The sequence below is a fragment of the Chaetura pelagica genome, unplaced genomic scaffold (genome assembly GCF_000747805.2).
Source record: "Chaetura pelagica isolate M959 unplaced genomic scaffold, ChaPel_1.0 scaffold270, whole genome shotgun sequence".
Lineage (NCBI taxonomy): Eukaryota > Metazoa > Chordata > Aves > Apodiformes > Apodidae > Chaetura > Chaetura pelagica.
Window position 1 is genome coordinate 330,989 of NW_009951925.1, and position 14,504 is coordinate 345,492.

Here is a 14,504-nt window from a genome sequence, read left to right on the forward strand (position 1 = left end):
AACCTACCCCCAAAGAAAAAGTAAGTATTTGCTTCTCAGAACAACCCATGGTTTTCTATAGTGGATTTACACAGCTTTGAAATGCTGATGAAAATTACATTGTGCATACATTCCCATTTTAGAAATGCAGACTATTATGAAAAGATCTCTGACCCATTGGACTTGGCTACAATTGAGAAGCAGATCTTGACTGGCTACTATAAAACTGTGGAAGCTTTTGATGGGGACATGCTGAAGGTCTTCCGGAATGCAGAGGTGAGGTTCTCTCTGCCCTTAAAGCTGCTGCACAGACTGGGGGATATACCCCAGTTTAATGCACTTGCTCACTGTCGTGGTTTGGGCCTAACAGGACAACAAAGAACCAGCCCCATGGCCACTCACTCAACTGTCCTCTCACACACACTCTGGGATGGGGAGGACAAACCCAAAAAGAAGCTTGTGGGTCCAGGCAAGAACAAGGAGGGTTCTTCACCGATTAATGTCCCGAGCAAAACAGACTCAACTTGGGAAAAAAATGATAATTTAATTTTACACTAATCAAACACGCACAGGACACAGACAAGACAAAGAGCAGTGTTTGCATACGTTACCCCACCCCTCCCTTCTTCCTGGCCCAAATCACTCTGTTCGCCATTTCTCTCCCTCCTTCCCCCCAGTGGCATAGGGGGATGGGGTTTAGAGTCAGTTCACAGGCTGGTGGTTCCTGCTGCTCCTTCCTTCTCAGGAAGAAGGATTCCTCACAATCCTGCCCTGCTTCCCCACGGGTCCCTCCCATGGCAGATCCTCCACCAACCTCTCCTCCATGAGTCCTTCCCACCAAGCCCAGAGCTGCTCCAGTGCTGCCCCAGAGTCACAGGGGCTTGGGGAACAGGCACCTCCCCTGGCCTGGAGGCTTCCACAGCTGCAACATCGAGGGCACTGGCAGCAAATCCGAGTCCACTGGCCACAAAATCCAAGTCCACTGGCCAAGTTCACCCCTCCTGGTGCCTTCCCGGAATGTCCCACCGCGTTCCTCCATGAGGGCAGAGGCACAGCTGCCATCTCGCCATGGGTTGCAGGGAAACTTCTGCTTGGGCACCTTCTTCGCCTTCTTCCTCACCAACCAGCAGCACCCTCTGCCTCTCCAGCACAGCTCTTTTTCTTTCAAGTGTTCTCTCTGCTCAGCTCTTGTCTCAGTTCTTTCGTATGTTAATGGCAGAGGTGCATCTGTTGTCCCTCTGATGACTTCTTGGCTGGTTTTGGAGCAGGGAAGCTTCTCAGCAGAGCCATCCTAAAGAAATGTCAGTGCCTTTTGGGAGAGGTAACTTGTTCTTCAGTGTCAGCTGCATGAGGCATGGACCTGCTGCTCAAAAAGAAGGAAGTAGATGCACAGATGCTCACCACGTTGGTGGGTGCAGCTTTAGTGAAGACAGGGGTGCCTGCAGACAGGAGGAATGCACCAGAAGCATGAGACCTGGGAAAAAAAAAATAAATCTGTTTGTTTTGTTTCAGAAATATTATGGCAGAAAATCTTCAACTGGGCGTGACGTGTGCCGGCTGCGGAAGGCATATTATAATGCTCGTCATGAGGCATCTGCCCAGATTGATGAAATTGTGGGAGAAACAGCCAGTGAAGCTGACAGCAGTGAGACGTCAGTCTGTGAAAAAGAAAATGGGCACGAGAAGGATGAGGATGTGATCCGTTGCATTTGTGGTCTTTACAAAGATGAAGGACTCATGATCCAGTGTGAAAAGTGCATGGTGAGGCAGGGGAAACAAAGTGGAGCCTAGTGCTCTTTGTCTGTCGTCCATAACCAGTGGGACTTTTACCAGCAGTTTCCATGTAGCTACTAGGGTTTAATTACCTCTTCAGACCTTCATTTCCTCTCCGAAAGAACTGAGAGCTTCTGTTATAGGGCTGGAGCAGCTCTGCTCTGGAGACAGGCTTGGAAGAGTTTGAGGGAGCCTGGAGAAGAGAAGGCTCCAGAGAGACGTTAGAGCACCTTCCACTACCTGAAGGGCCTCCAGGAAAGCTGGGGAGGGACTTTGGACAAGGACAGGGAGGAATAGGATATGGGGAAATGGTTTTAAGCTGGAAGAGAGAGATTTATGTTGGTTATTAGGAAGAAATTCTTTGCTGTGAGGGTGGTGAAACACTGACCCAGGTTGCCCAGAAAAGCTGTAGCTACCACATTTCTGGAAGTGTTCAAGCTGAGATGGGATGGGACTTCAAGCAACCTGGTCTAGTGGGAGGTGTCCCTGCTCATACTGGGGGTGGGACTGGATGATCTTTAAGGTCCTTTCCAACCCAAACCATTCCGTGATTCTATGAAGTGCAACTTGCATTTCCATCTAGAGGAGCTTTCACTTTTCTGAAACTGCCAGCACCTCCTGTCTTTAGTTAAGCGGAATTAATTTCAACAGTTTGGGGCTTTTACATACACAGTTGCAGAGGGATCTTGTCTGTCCTCTGATATAGTGTGAAATAGTTCAAAGAAAATTTTGCATTTCTTTTGGGAAGCTTGTTTTCTTACTTTCCTTGATGGTTTTGAGAAAATGCAGTTTGTAAATAAAATCTATCACAGGAATTGCTGATGAGGTTTTATCTGTTTTTCTAGGTCTGGCAGCACTGTGACTGCATGGGTGTGAATTCTGATGTTGAACACTACTTGTGTGAGCAGTGTGAACCTCGGTCTGTGAACAGGGTAAAAAAGAAGTCTTCTCTTCATCTCTACAGTTCTAAACTGAAGCATCTCGTGCATTTATTATGACTTTTTACAAAGTAGTGAGAGGATAAGGGGGAATGGATCAGAATTGGAAAAGGGGAAGCTTAGGTTGGACAAGAGGCGGAAATTCTTGGCTGTGAGGGTGGTGAAACCCTGGCCCAGGTTGCCCAGAGAAGCTGGAAGTGTTCAAGGGCAGGTTGAATGAGGCTTGGGGCAACCTGAGCTGGTGGGAGGTGTCCCTGCCCGTGCAGAGGGTTGGGACTAGATGACCTTTAAGGTCCCTTCCAACCCATACCATTCCCTGATTCTATGATATGATGATGATTTATATTTCTTGAGATTCACAAGACCATTGTGGGTGTGTCACTTTATAGTGTAACTTCCTTGGTTTAGGTTTCATCACATTGTCAGTTGTTCTCTAGCCACTTCTGCATATTTCTAACAGGATATTAGCCCTATTTTTGTGCTAATTAGGGTGGGCATCTCAGAATTTTCTTTTTTCTTTTTTAATCCAGGAGGTTCCCATGATTCCTCGTCCCCATTACGCTCAGCCTGGCTGTGTTTATTATATATGCTTATTAAGGGATGATCTGCTACTGCGCCAAGGTATGTGCTGACTCTAGTGCCTGCTGTGGGTTCCATCAGATAGGAAGGTACAGCGATTTCTGGCATCACCCTGTTGGAAATGCTTTTATCTTTTTACAAGTAGAAATCTGCACTCTGTTATTGTGGGAATGACACATTGTAAGAGTTCTCACAGGCTGGTTGATGAAGAAACAGTTGTTACCTTTAGCATAGGTAGGGCTCTCCTGGCCAAAGAAGGAAGATGCTGAGCCAGTTTGTGGTAGTTCACATTTAGAAGTAAAGGCAAAGAGGCCGAGTCAGGCCGTCAGTACATTGTGTCCAGCTCTGGAGCCCTCAGCATGGGAGAGACATGGAGCTGTTGGAGAGGGTCCAGAGAAGGGCCACAGAGATGATGGGAGAGCTGGAGCAGCTCTACTCTGGAGACAGGCTGGGAGAGTTTGAGGGTATTCAGCCTGGAGAAGAGAAGGCTCCAGGGAGACCTTAGAGCAGCTTCCAGTGCCTGAAGGGGCTCCAGGAAAGCTGGGGAGGGGCTTTTCACCAGAGAGGGCAGTGACAAGACAAGGGGTAATGGTTTTAAACTGAAATAGGAGAGATTTAGGTTGGACATCAGGAAGAAGTTCTTCACCATGAGGGTAGGAAGGTGCTGGAACAGGTTGCCCAGGGAGGTTGTTGATGCCCCCTCCCAGGAGGTGTTAAAGGCCAGGTTAGATGAGGTTTGTGCAGCCTGGTGTTTGGTGGGAGGTGTCCCTGCTCATAACAGATGTTGAAACCTGATGATCTTTAAGGTCGATTCCAACCTTAACCCTTCTATGATTCTATGATTCCTTGTTTATTCCTGAAAGTGTATCTTTCTGGACAAGGCTCCAAAGCCCTTAGTCCTTCAGAGGCAACTAAACAGACACTAAACAGACATTCCCTTCACTGTTTTTTTATTTTGTTATTTCACCCTACAGATACATACAAAGTCAGAAAGAAGCCTATAGAATTATTGAGGGAGCTGCTCTGGAATGTGGAAGGCCAGTTTGTGTGTTTGCTAGAGGGGAATGGCAGAGTCTTCAGGAAAGTGGAGAATTAAAAAAATACCAGAGTGTATGGAGGTTGGACTCGATGATCTTCAGAAGTCCCTTCCAACCCCTCACATTCTGTGATTCTGTGATATTATTTGTCCTCTCTGCAGGATCTAGAGTTTGCATTCACTTGTTGCTCTTTGTTGTCTATCCTGTCTAGACTTCAGCTCTTTGGTTTTCTCATCTCTTGTTTTTTGCTGGATTCTTTGCTGGAGAATAACTCCCTTTCTAGGCTTGTTTCAGTACTTTTTTTTGTGTTTGCTGTTCAAATGGGTTGTGGTTTTGCTGGCTTTTGTGGCTCCATTCATAGCATTAAGGTGTTGTTTGTCCTGACACATTGTGTTTCATTCAGGTTCCTCTAATCTGATGTTAGTGACTAATTAGAGAAATGTTAGTTCTTATGGGGCTAAGCTCCATGTACCATCAGCAGAGGACAAAGGAAACCAAACTGTTGCTTTAAGGCACCTCTGCAATTTCCAGAAATAGATCAAGCAAGGTGTATACCCAGAAGGTTCTGGAAAGGAATACAAAGCTACAGTAGAAACAGGGGAAATCCATAGATTCATTGCTGCTCTCAAGCTCTCCACCAGAAGTTCTGCAACATGACATTCTGTTCAGTGGTGCCTGTGACAGGACGAGGGGAAACCAAGTGACAACACAGGAAGTGTCACGTCAACATGAAGAGAAACTTCTTTGAAGTGAGGGTAACAGAGCCCTGGGACAGGCTGGCCAGAGAGGTTGTGGAGTCTCCTTCTCTGAAGACTTTCAAAACTCATCTGGATTTGTTCCTGTGTGACCTGCCCCAGGTGTTCCTGCTGCAGCACAGGGTTTGGACTCTGTGATCTCCAGAGGTCCCTTCCAACCCCTCTGATTCTATGATTCTGTGACACCTGCCTATAGAAATTGTTCTGATGCCAGCACACAGGCATGTAAAGCATCTTGGAGACCAAAGAAGAAACAGGTTTTTTACTCCCTCTAATTTCTAGAAGGTCTTGTAATTTACAGATTCCAAGGCAAAAGAGACCAGAGGGACCTTCAGCCCTGCAGTAACTGTGTGTGGACTGTTATATTTTTCCTGTGTTGTGTATTAGAAAGAGGCTGATCTTACAGTAAAGACTGAAAATGGTTTTGAGAGCATTTCTTTCCTTTGTAAGTTGGTCCACCCTTGGTGCTGGGGAGTTGTGTCTGTACATGCAATTAGTTTGCCTCCCAGTTCTAAGCTTGAGAACTCCTGTATTTGAGGAACAAAGCTAAACATCTTCCAACCACGTGAGCACCCACACTTCACTGAGAACAAATCCCTCCAAAGAAGTGAGGGTCCCTCAGTCTCTTGTTAGAGGACTTGGTTTTTAATTACTTGGCAATTCTACTTGAGGTTGTTGAGTTACGTACTATAGACCTGCTTCTTCTGCAAAAATAACACACAAAGGCAGGAGATGATTCAGATAGATCTGATCAATTGGTCCGTTGAATCCTGCAGAATGAACAGGGAGTTCCACCTCCAGTGGGAGCTGATTAACAGGAGTCAGAATGGATCTTGGAAATCCAAATAGCTAGAAACTGCTAGATGTCTTTCTGATACACCAGCAATAGCAGCCGCATTTGGTTCTTGAAAACTTGAAGCTCCCTTTCTGAGACAGGAGTAGCTGTTGCAGTAGTTAATAACGTCTGGGTGAACTTGAAGTCAGGCTTTCTGATCCTAAGGGCAAGAGAGCATCCATAGAATCACAGAGTCACACAGAATCACAGAATCTTAGGGGTTGGAAGGGACCTCAACAGATCATCTAGTTCAACCCCACTGTTAGAGTAGGGTCACCCAGAGCACATCACACAGGAACACATCCAGGCGGGGTTTGAATGTCTCCAGGGAAGGAGACTCCACAACCTCTCTGGGCAGCCTGTCCCAGGGCTCTGTCACTCTCACAGTAAAGAAGCTTTTTCTGATATTTACGTGGAACCTCCTATGTTCCAGTTTGCACCTATTGCCCCTTGCCCTGTCACTAGACATCACTGTAAAAAGCCTGGCTCCATCCTCCCAACGCTCGCCCTTAACATATTTGTAAACATTGATGAGGTTGCCCCTCAGTCTCCTCCAAGCTAGAGACCCAGCTCCCTCAGCTCCTCATCAGGGAGATGTTCCACTCCCTTCATCATTTTTGTGACTCTGCGCTGGATTCCTTCAAGCAGTTCCCTGTCCTTCTTGAACTGTGGGGCCCAGAACTGGACACAGTATGCCAGATGTGGCTCCACCAAGGCAGAATAGAGGGGGAGGAGAACCTCCCTTGACCTACTAACCACTCCCTTTCTAATCCACCCCAGGATGCCACTGACCTTCTTGGCTACAAGGGCACATTGCTGGCTCATGGTCATCCTCCTGTCCGCCAGGACCCCCAGGTCCCTTTCTCCTACACTGCTCTCCAGCAGGTCAGCCCCCAACCTGTACTGGTACATGGGGTTGTTCTTCCCCACCTGCAAGATTCCTGGACTCTAAATGTCCCTGGACATTTCACTCTGAATACTCCTGGTTTAGTCTGGTACCATAAGTACTAGAATTGCTTTATTCTCACTGGAGAAGAACTGAAAGTAGTTGATTGAGCACTGGAACAAGCTCCCCAGGGAAGTGGTCTCAATGCCAGGCCTGCATGAGTTCAAGAAGTATTTGGATGATGCTCTCAGGCACATGGCGTGATTCTTGAGGTGCCCTACACAGGGACAGGAGTTGGACTCCATGATCCTGATGGGTCCCTTCTGACTCAGCATATTCTAGGTTTCTATGAATTTAAAACAGAGGCCAAAAAAAGTGGGTTTATTTACATTCTGCTCAGGCCCAGCAGCTGCTCTCAGCATGTCCCTTACTTTTTTCTCTGTAAGTCTTTTAAAGAAATTAGGGAGGTGAGTTCCATCAAAGTGATCCTTAATTTAGTCAAATGATATTATCCCAGCCTTACTTCAGATAGTAATCAGAGCTAATACAGGGAGTGAGTACAGGCTAATCATGCAATGAACCCTTGAATAGCTGGTACTTGTGTGCAATCCTCTGTCATTCTGTCTTCAGCCCAGTTTTTACTTAAATCAAGCTTTCTCTCCTTCCTACAACTACAGCTTATATTTGTTTAATAGAGGTCTTGATACACCAGAAGGTTTAAAAGCTGCTTTGTTGCTGTAGGCAGATGTCAGTGCCCATATGACCCGTGTCACCTCTGGTTTAAATCAGAGCATTTTTTTCATAGTGCAGTGTGTTGTACTGCACTGTTACAGTGACAGAAGACAACATCAAACCATCAAACAATTTTTGTGAACAAGCAGAGTCTGTAGGATCAGCTTCTGGATTTATACAAAATTGATAGAAGAGATTATATGTATGAAAATGTAATTACATGTCCTTCACTTCAATCTTAAATTTGGCTCAAAGCAGGTGTTCATGAACCTGAGGCCAGATTGTGCTGGATAGTCCCCTAGCATCTTTTTACTTATTTGTGGAAATAACAGAGACTGAACCTGCTAATTAATTAAATAACAGTAACATACATGGAAGGACAATAGACATAATTGCACACACACAAAAGTAGGTATGTACTTTGGGGAAAAAAATCCAGCAGTCATTGCAATTTATTGGAAACATAAGAAAGGCTCAGCATGGGGCAGAAACGCGAAGTGAATGTAAGAAATTTTTACGGACAAAATAAAAACAGTAATTGTGCCATTCTGTAATCTTACAGTGTGTCTGTCTCTTGGATGCTGTGTGCTGCTCTTGTCATCCTATTTCAAAAAGAGCATGTTGGTGCTTGTAAAAACAAGTGTGATGACAAGGACAATCAGATGTGAAACATCTTTGCTGTTAACAGTCTACACAGGTGATCTGGAGGGTGATGTGACAAAGGTTTGTGAAATCACCAGAGGCATAGAAAAGTGCAACAATGCAGAAATTAGGGAACAAACACTGAAATGAGCAGAGAACATACTTAGACAATAGGATTTTTTTTGTCTTTTTTTTTCACAAAACCATAACTAATATATGAAAAGCATTATACCAGGAAATTGGAGAGATCAAGAGTATAAATGGTTCCAAAAAGATTAGCCAAATTTTTGCAAGAAGGATTAATTCCTGCCTGGTTTTGCACAGTGGTCCAGCCTTTAGCTCCACAAATCCTGGAGGGCTGTTCCTATTCATGCCTTATGCCTGTGCCTTTTCCTCCTAAGCATCTGCTACTGCCTACTTTTCTGGCTGGAATGTTACATTGTGTGACCTTTCATCTTACTCAGGGTTGTTTTTCTAAAGTGTTTATGACTTGGAACCTCCCAGGTTTGTGTTCATTGTGAAATAACAGAAAATATGGAATTGTTTTTTAAATACTATATTCTCAATCCAGCAATATTTTAATAACAATACAGTGAGTTTCCCAGATGTTCTCTCTCTGAGACTCTTCAGGTTCTTGGTGCACATTATTGATTAAAAACTTTTTGCCTGAAGTAGAAAGGCTTTTTGGGTGGAGCAGTGTATTTGATGGTCATTGTCACAGGGAGGTGCAGTAACAGGTAAGAATGGCAGTCAGGTCTTGGGGGGGAGAGGATGTACTTTTAATACCATTACATAAATCAGCTGAGAAATGAAAAAATTAATTCACTCATGGGATGAAGTGAATAAATAGATATTTAGGGACCTGTTTAGATGTTGCACTTGGGAAAGACTTTTTTAGTTGCCAGGAGTGTAATTTTGTTCAGCCCTTTTTGAGTTCTGTTTACCTTTCCTGAGCTAAGCATCTTTGAGTTCTGCAGGAGTAATCAAAGGCTTGGGCTTTCCCCAGCAATTATTTATTTTCTTGATAATAATTACTGTAAGTATCTTCTCACTTAAATCTTCAAGATTTATTCTTTACATATTGCAGCTCTCACTAATTTCTACACACTTTGCTACTCAAAACTTACTTTGTTACTTATCCTGGGGTCTGTCATAGTTTATCTTGACACTCATTACATGTTCCTGTTTCCAATCTGGGCAATACAACTCAAGTTTTGTCTTGTTCTTGGTGTGAAACTTTTGTGGAGATGATCAGGGTGACCCTGCCTCCTCCAGTGAGTTTTACATCACTTCCCAATTCAACATGAGTGAGCTCTAGCATGTTAGTTTTAATGAAGCCATTTACTCCTCTAGTTTCAATGTGCTGGACTCCTGAGAGTTCTCTCCAGGTGTGTGTTTTGTGCCTTTTGCAGGTGACTGTGTTTACTTGATGAGGGACAGCCGCAGAACTCCAGATGGACACCCTGTCCGGCAGTCTTACCGCCTCCTGTCCCACATCAACAGGGAGAAACTCGATATTTTCCGCATTGAAAAACTCTGGAAAAACGAGAAGTACGTTCAAGGCATCTTTAGAGTTTGGGATGTTCCATAAGCCTGCATGTCAAAGCACAGAAATTTCGTGGGAGTCTTGTCATAGCTGAAAAATGCAAGACTGAGCACAGTTTGATTACAAAGGTGTGATGACTTCCCACCTGTGCTCATGCTCCTCGACTGCGAAGTAAAAACGTGTAAGGTTGGAGGTTTGAGCAAGGGATGAGAGGTACAAGTTGATGCACTTTCCTTGCTGCTGGAATAGGCTGAGGAGACACATGGAATTGGCTCAGCTGATGATCACTGACTTGCTAAACCACTGTAACATGATTAAAAGCATATGCCCCAAAGAGCAGCACACTAAGTCTGCTGTGTCCAAAAAAATCCCACCAGGAGTATTTCCACTGACTGATGGGGATAAAGTTGAATGTGTCATAGTCCTGTGACTTCACTTTTCATCTCAGTCATTGCAAAAGTGCAAGGTAGAGAATTCAATATTAAGCAGAGGGTGTTAAGTGAAGTAGTATCATGGGCTTACAGAAATAGTTTGTTGGTTGTTTTTTTTTTCCTTCTGTTTCTCTCTTCCTCTGACCTTTCCACCTTCACACAGAGAGGAGAGGTTTGCATTTGGTCACCATTATTTCCGTCCACATGAAACTCATCATTCCCCTTCTCGGAAGTTTTACCACAACGAGCTCTTCCGGGTGCCCTTGTATGAAATTATCCCCTTGGAGGCTGTGGTGGGAACCTGCTGTGTTCTTGACCTCTACACCTACTGCAAAGGTAAGGAAACCTAACAGGGTGAGAATTTAGATAGAACACAATTTCCTGATAGTTTGAGAAGGATGCTAGTCAATGAAGAGTGGGTCAGAAATCAGTTATGTAAATTGAATGTGCCCATGAGCCCAAGAGTATTGAGAAAGCTGGCTGCTGTTGTTGCCCTACCACTCTCTTATCATTTTCGAAAGATCGTTGCAAACGGGAGAGGTGCCTGAGAACTGGAGGAAAGCAAATGTCACTCCAGTTTTCAAAAAGGCAAGAAGGAAGATCCAGGAAATTACAGAATAGTCAGCCTCACCTCCATCCCTGGAAAAATGATGGAGCGGCTCATTTTGGAGGTTATCACTAAGGACATGGAAGAGAAGAAGGTTATTGGGAGTAGTCAGCATGTATTTACCAAGGGGAAATCATGCTTGACTAATCTGACAGCCTTCTATGAAGTTGTGACTGAATGGATAGATGCAGGGAGACCAGTGGATGTGTCTGCCTTGACCTTAGCAAGGCTTTTGATACAATCTCCCATAACATCCTTGTGAGCAAGCTCAGAATACGTGGGATAAAAGTGATAGTGAGATGGATTAAGAACTGGCTACAAAATTGAGCCCAAAGAATGGTGGTCGATGGTGCAGAGTCCAGCTGGAGACCAGTGGAGTCCCTCAGGGATCAGTGCTGGGTCCAGTCCTGCTCAACATCTTTATCACTGACCTTGATGACGGGACAGAATGTCTTCTCAGCAAGTTTGCTGATGACACAAAACTGGGAGGATTGGCACCTGAAGGCTGTGCAGCCATGCAGTCAGATCTGGACAGGCTAGAGAGCTGGAAAAAGAGGAACCTCATGAGGTTCAGCAAGAGCAAGTGCAGAGTCCTGCAACTGGAAGGAACAACCAAATGCACCAGTACAGGTTAAGAGGTGATCTGCTAGAGAGCAGCTCCGTGAAGAAGGACCTTGGAGTCCTGGTAGACAACAAGTTATCCAGGGACAGCAATGTGCCCTTGTGGCCAAGAAGGCCAATGGTATCTTGGGGTGCATTAAGAGGAGTGTCTCCAGGAGATCGAGGGATGTTCTCCTCCCCCTCTACTCTGCCCTGGTGAGACCACATCTGGAGTATTGTGTCCAGTCCTGAGCTGCCCAGTTCAAGAGGGACAGGGATCTGCTGGAGAGAGTTCAAGGGAGGCTACGAGGGTGATGAAGGGTCTTGAACATCTCTCCTATGAAGAAAGAGGGTGATGAAGGGGCTTGAACATCTCTCCTATGAAGAAAGGCTGAGAGACCTGTGGCTGTTTAAAGAACAGAGGGGATTTTATTAATGTCTATAAATATATGAGGGGTGTGTGTCAAGAGGAAGGGGCCAGTCTCTTTTTGGTGGTTCCCAGTAATAGGACAAGAAACAGTGGGTATAAGCTAAAACATAGGGAGATCCACCTCAACATGAGGATAAATTTCTTTGCTGTGAGGGTAATAGAGCCCTGGGACAGGCTGTGTGTAGAGGTTGTGAAGGCTCCTTCTCTGGAGACTTTCAAGACCGATATGGACACGCTCCTGTGTGACCTGCCCCAGGTGATACTGCTCTAGCAGGGAGATCGGACTCAATGATCTCCAGAGGTCCCTTCCAACTCCAAACATTCTATGCTTCTGAATCAAGGAGAACAAATAAGAACACCCACAGTCCACTGAACAGCTCTGGCAGCCCCTCTGTGACTCTTGTTCCTGCTCTGCTGTTCCATGTGTTTCCTCTGGACTTTGATGAACATTTTTTCCTCTGTGCTTTGTTTTGTGACTGCAGGGAGGCCAAAGGGCGTGAAGGAGCAGGATGTCTATATCTGTGATTACCGCCTGGATAAATCAGCTCACCTCTTCTACAAGATCCACCGGAATCGTTACCCTGTCTGCACCAAGCCCTATGCCTTTGACCACTTCCCCAAGAAACTAACCCCCAAGAGAGACTTTTCAGTAAGTGCTTCTTCTCTTAACTTCCTTTCTTTCTACTAGAAGGCTGGACATATTTTTTTAAGGCCCCTGGCTCTCTGCTTGCAGATGAAGCTTGGTAGACTGAAGGAAACTTGACACTTCAGTGTCACCCAGTCTGGATGAAAAGTTGGCTAGAAAGCAAACTTGGGAAGAGAAATTGACTGTAGACAGAGAATATGCAGCTCAAAGGCAAACAGATGTTTAGGAAATGATTGTATGAGTTGGATGTGTAAGTTTGGAGATTGTGGTTTCTGACTGAAATCTAGGTGCTAATTTCATTCAAGCCACTTTTGAGTTGAAGGAAATCTGAAAATTCACTTTTCAGCTGCAATTTACAACTGTAAAATAATGGTAAGCATTTCAGAGGATCACACAACATATGTAAGTGTACGTTTGTTAGCCTGTGTCAGGCTTTCTTTTTTCTGGTGTGATTACTGCATGTTCTAATAAACTTGCTTAAAAATGGTTTTCAGGAGTACCTTTGGATTCCCAATACAGAAAATAGAGCTTACTGTATATATAATTATCACTGAAAATGGATGTTTTCTCAAAAAAACAGCAGACATAACCAGCAAAATCATGAAGTACAGTTTTCCCTTAACATCCTCCATTTGAATGTCTCCTTTTCCCCCATTCCATGGAAGCAGCAGCTCTTTGTGGTCCACACCCTCCTCCACAGCACTGCTTTGTCTCTGAGCACAAAGGTGTGAAACAGGCCAAATCTTTGGCAAGTTAAGCCCTTCTCTTCCTGGGAGCAGAGAGGCTTTCGTAGTAAGTTTAGAGAAGCTTCTAAACTCCGCTGTGCAGAAAGCGAAGATTACTTTTGTCATGATGGACCATGGCTTGAAATTTAGTTAGAAGACAGAAGAAGTAGATTATAAGTCTGGTTCTAATTTACTCTTATTACATGATTATGCCTTCTCCTTTGAATTTGTCTGATGTGCAGGGTGTGCCAGCCATGCCCTGGGATTTCCAAAGTTCCAGGTGGGCAAGTCATGTATTGCTACTTCCAGAATACTAGATACACCAGCACTTTCTCCCACTGTGAATTTTATTTGGTATTAACCATAGGCTTTATTGTTGTTGTAGCCTCATTATGTACCGGACAACTACAAGAGAAATGGAGGCAGGTGAGTCTTACCTACCGGGTTGTTTGTTGAGAAGAGATAATCCTCTCTGATTGTCAGGTCTGCACTCTTTCTCCTACCTGTTTCTCCTGGGTGCTATGGAAAGGATATATTTGAATCATTTAAAGCAATCCTCCAAACTTTCAAAGAGATTAAAAGGAACAAGTGAGGAGAAACAGGCTATAGAAGCAGCCTTAGTGTTCCTCAAGAGTACAGAAGCCATTTTGAAAGTCAGCAGGAGCAGCTGAAAGGGGGAGGTGGCAGCCTTCCTGCAGCAGGGAGATGGGACCCTGAGCAGACTGCCCATGTCTGCAGGGGGGTACAAGCCAGGGCCAGCGCACCCTCTCAGTTCTGTTAAGAGACCTGAAAAATACCCACCAAGAGTTTATTATTAAAAATACCCACCATGACTGTTGCAGAAGAACATCAGGAAGTGCCAAGCTCAACTTTTGGGAAGATAAAAACCTTTACAAATTGAAATTAAAAAGCAGTTTATTTTTAAACGACTGTGTTTGATGTTACACAAACAAGGCTACAGGAACAGCCTCCCATGGGTCATAACTGGTGGGTTGGAATGCATGTACTAAATACAGTGACTGAGATTCCAGAAAGCTCTTGACTCACTAGTAATTACCCTTTCAGGTGAGTGTCTGAAATTCAAACTGTGGTGTTTAAACCCTTCTTTTCCTGCTAGATCATCCTGGAAAACAGATCGCTCAAAACCACAGATTAAAGACTTAAACCAAGAAGAAGATTCTCTTCCACTTATTGAGGATGTATTAGGAAACCAAGATCAAACTTCAAGTGAGATGCCTAACATAGAGGAGCCAGAAAAAGAGGCAGTCTCTAGTGAGACCTGTGAAACTGATAAAAAGGTGGAAGAAAGCACTTCTGACACCAGGCAGCTCTGCACTCCAGAGGAAAGGAGGCATATTCAGTG

General features: G+C 44.6%; 1 protein-coding gene across 1 annotated transcript in view; it reads left to right on the forward strand.

Annotated features, from left to right (window-relative positions):
* The window catches only part of ASH1L (ash1 (absent, small, or homeotic)-like (Drosophila)), a 62,003-nt gene that overhangs the window by 46,682 nt on the left and 817 nt on the right, over nt 1-14,504 (forward strand). Inside the window, exons 20-29 of the mRNA XM_009995966.1 lie at nt 1-20; nt 123-255; nt 1,492-1,740; nt 2,598-2,684; nt 3,221-3,311; nt 9,569-9,707; nt 10,297-10,469; nt 12,253-12,419; nt 13,527-13,567; nt 14,259-14,501. The exon at nt 1-20 is cut by the window's left edge and continues 4 nt beyond it. Of these exons, the coding sequence (XP_009994268.1) occupies nt 1-20; nt 123-255; nt 1,492-1,740; nt 2,598-2,684; nt 3,221-3,311; nt 9,569-9,707; nt 10,297-10,469; nt 12,253-12,419; nt 13,527-13,567; nt 14,259-14,501 (1,343 nt within the window). The remainder of the gene's footprint in view (nt 21-122; nt 256-1,491; nt 1,741-2,597; nt 2,685-3,220; nt 3,312-9,568; nt 9,708-10,296; nt 10,470-12,252; nt 12,420-13,526; nt 13,568-14,258; nt 14,502-14,504) is intronic.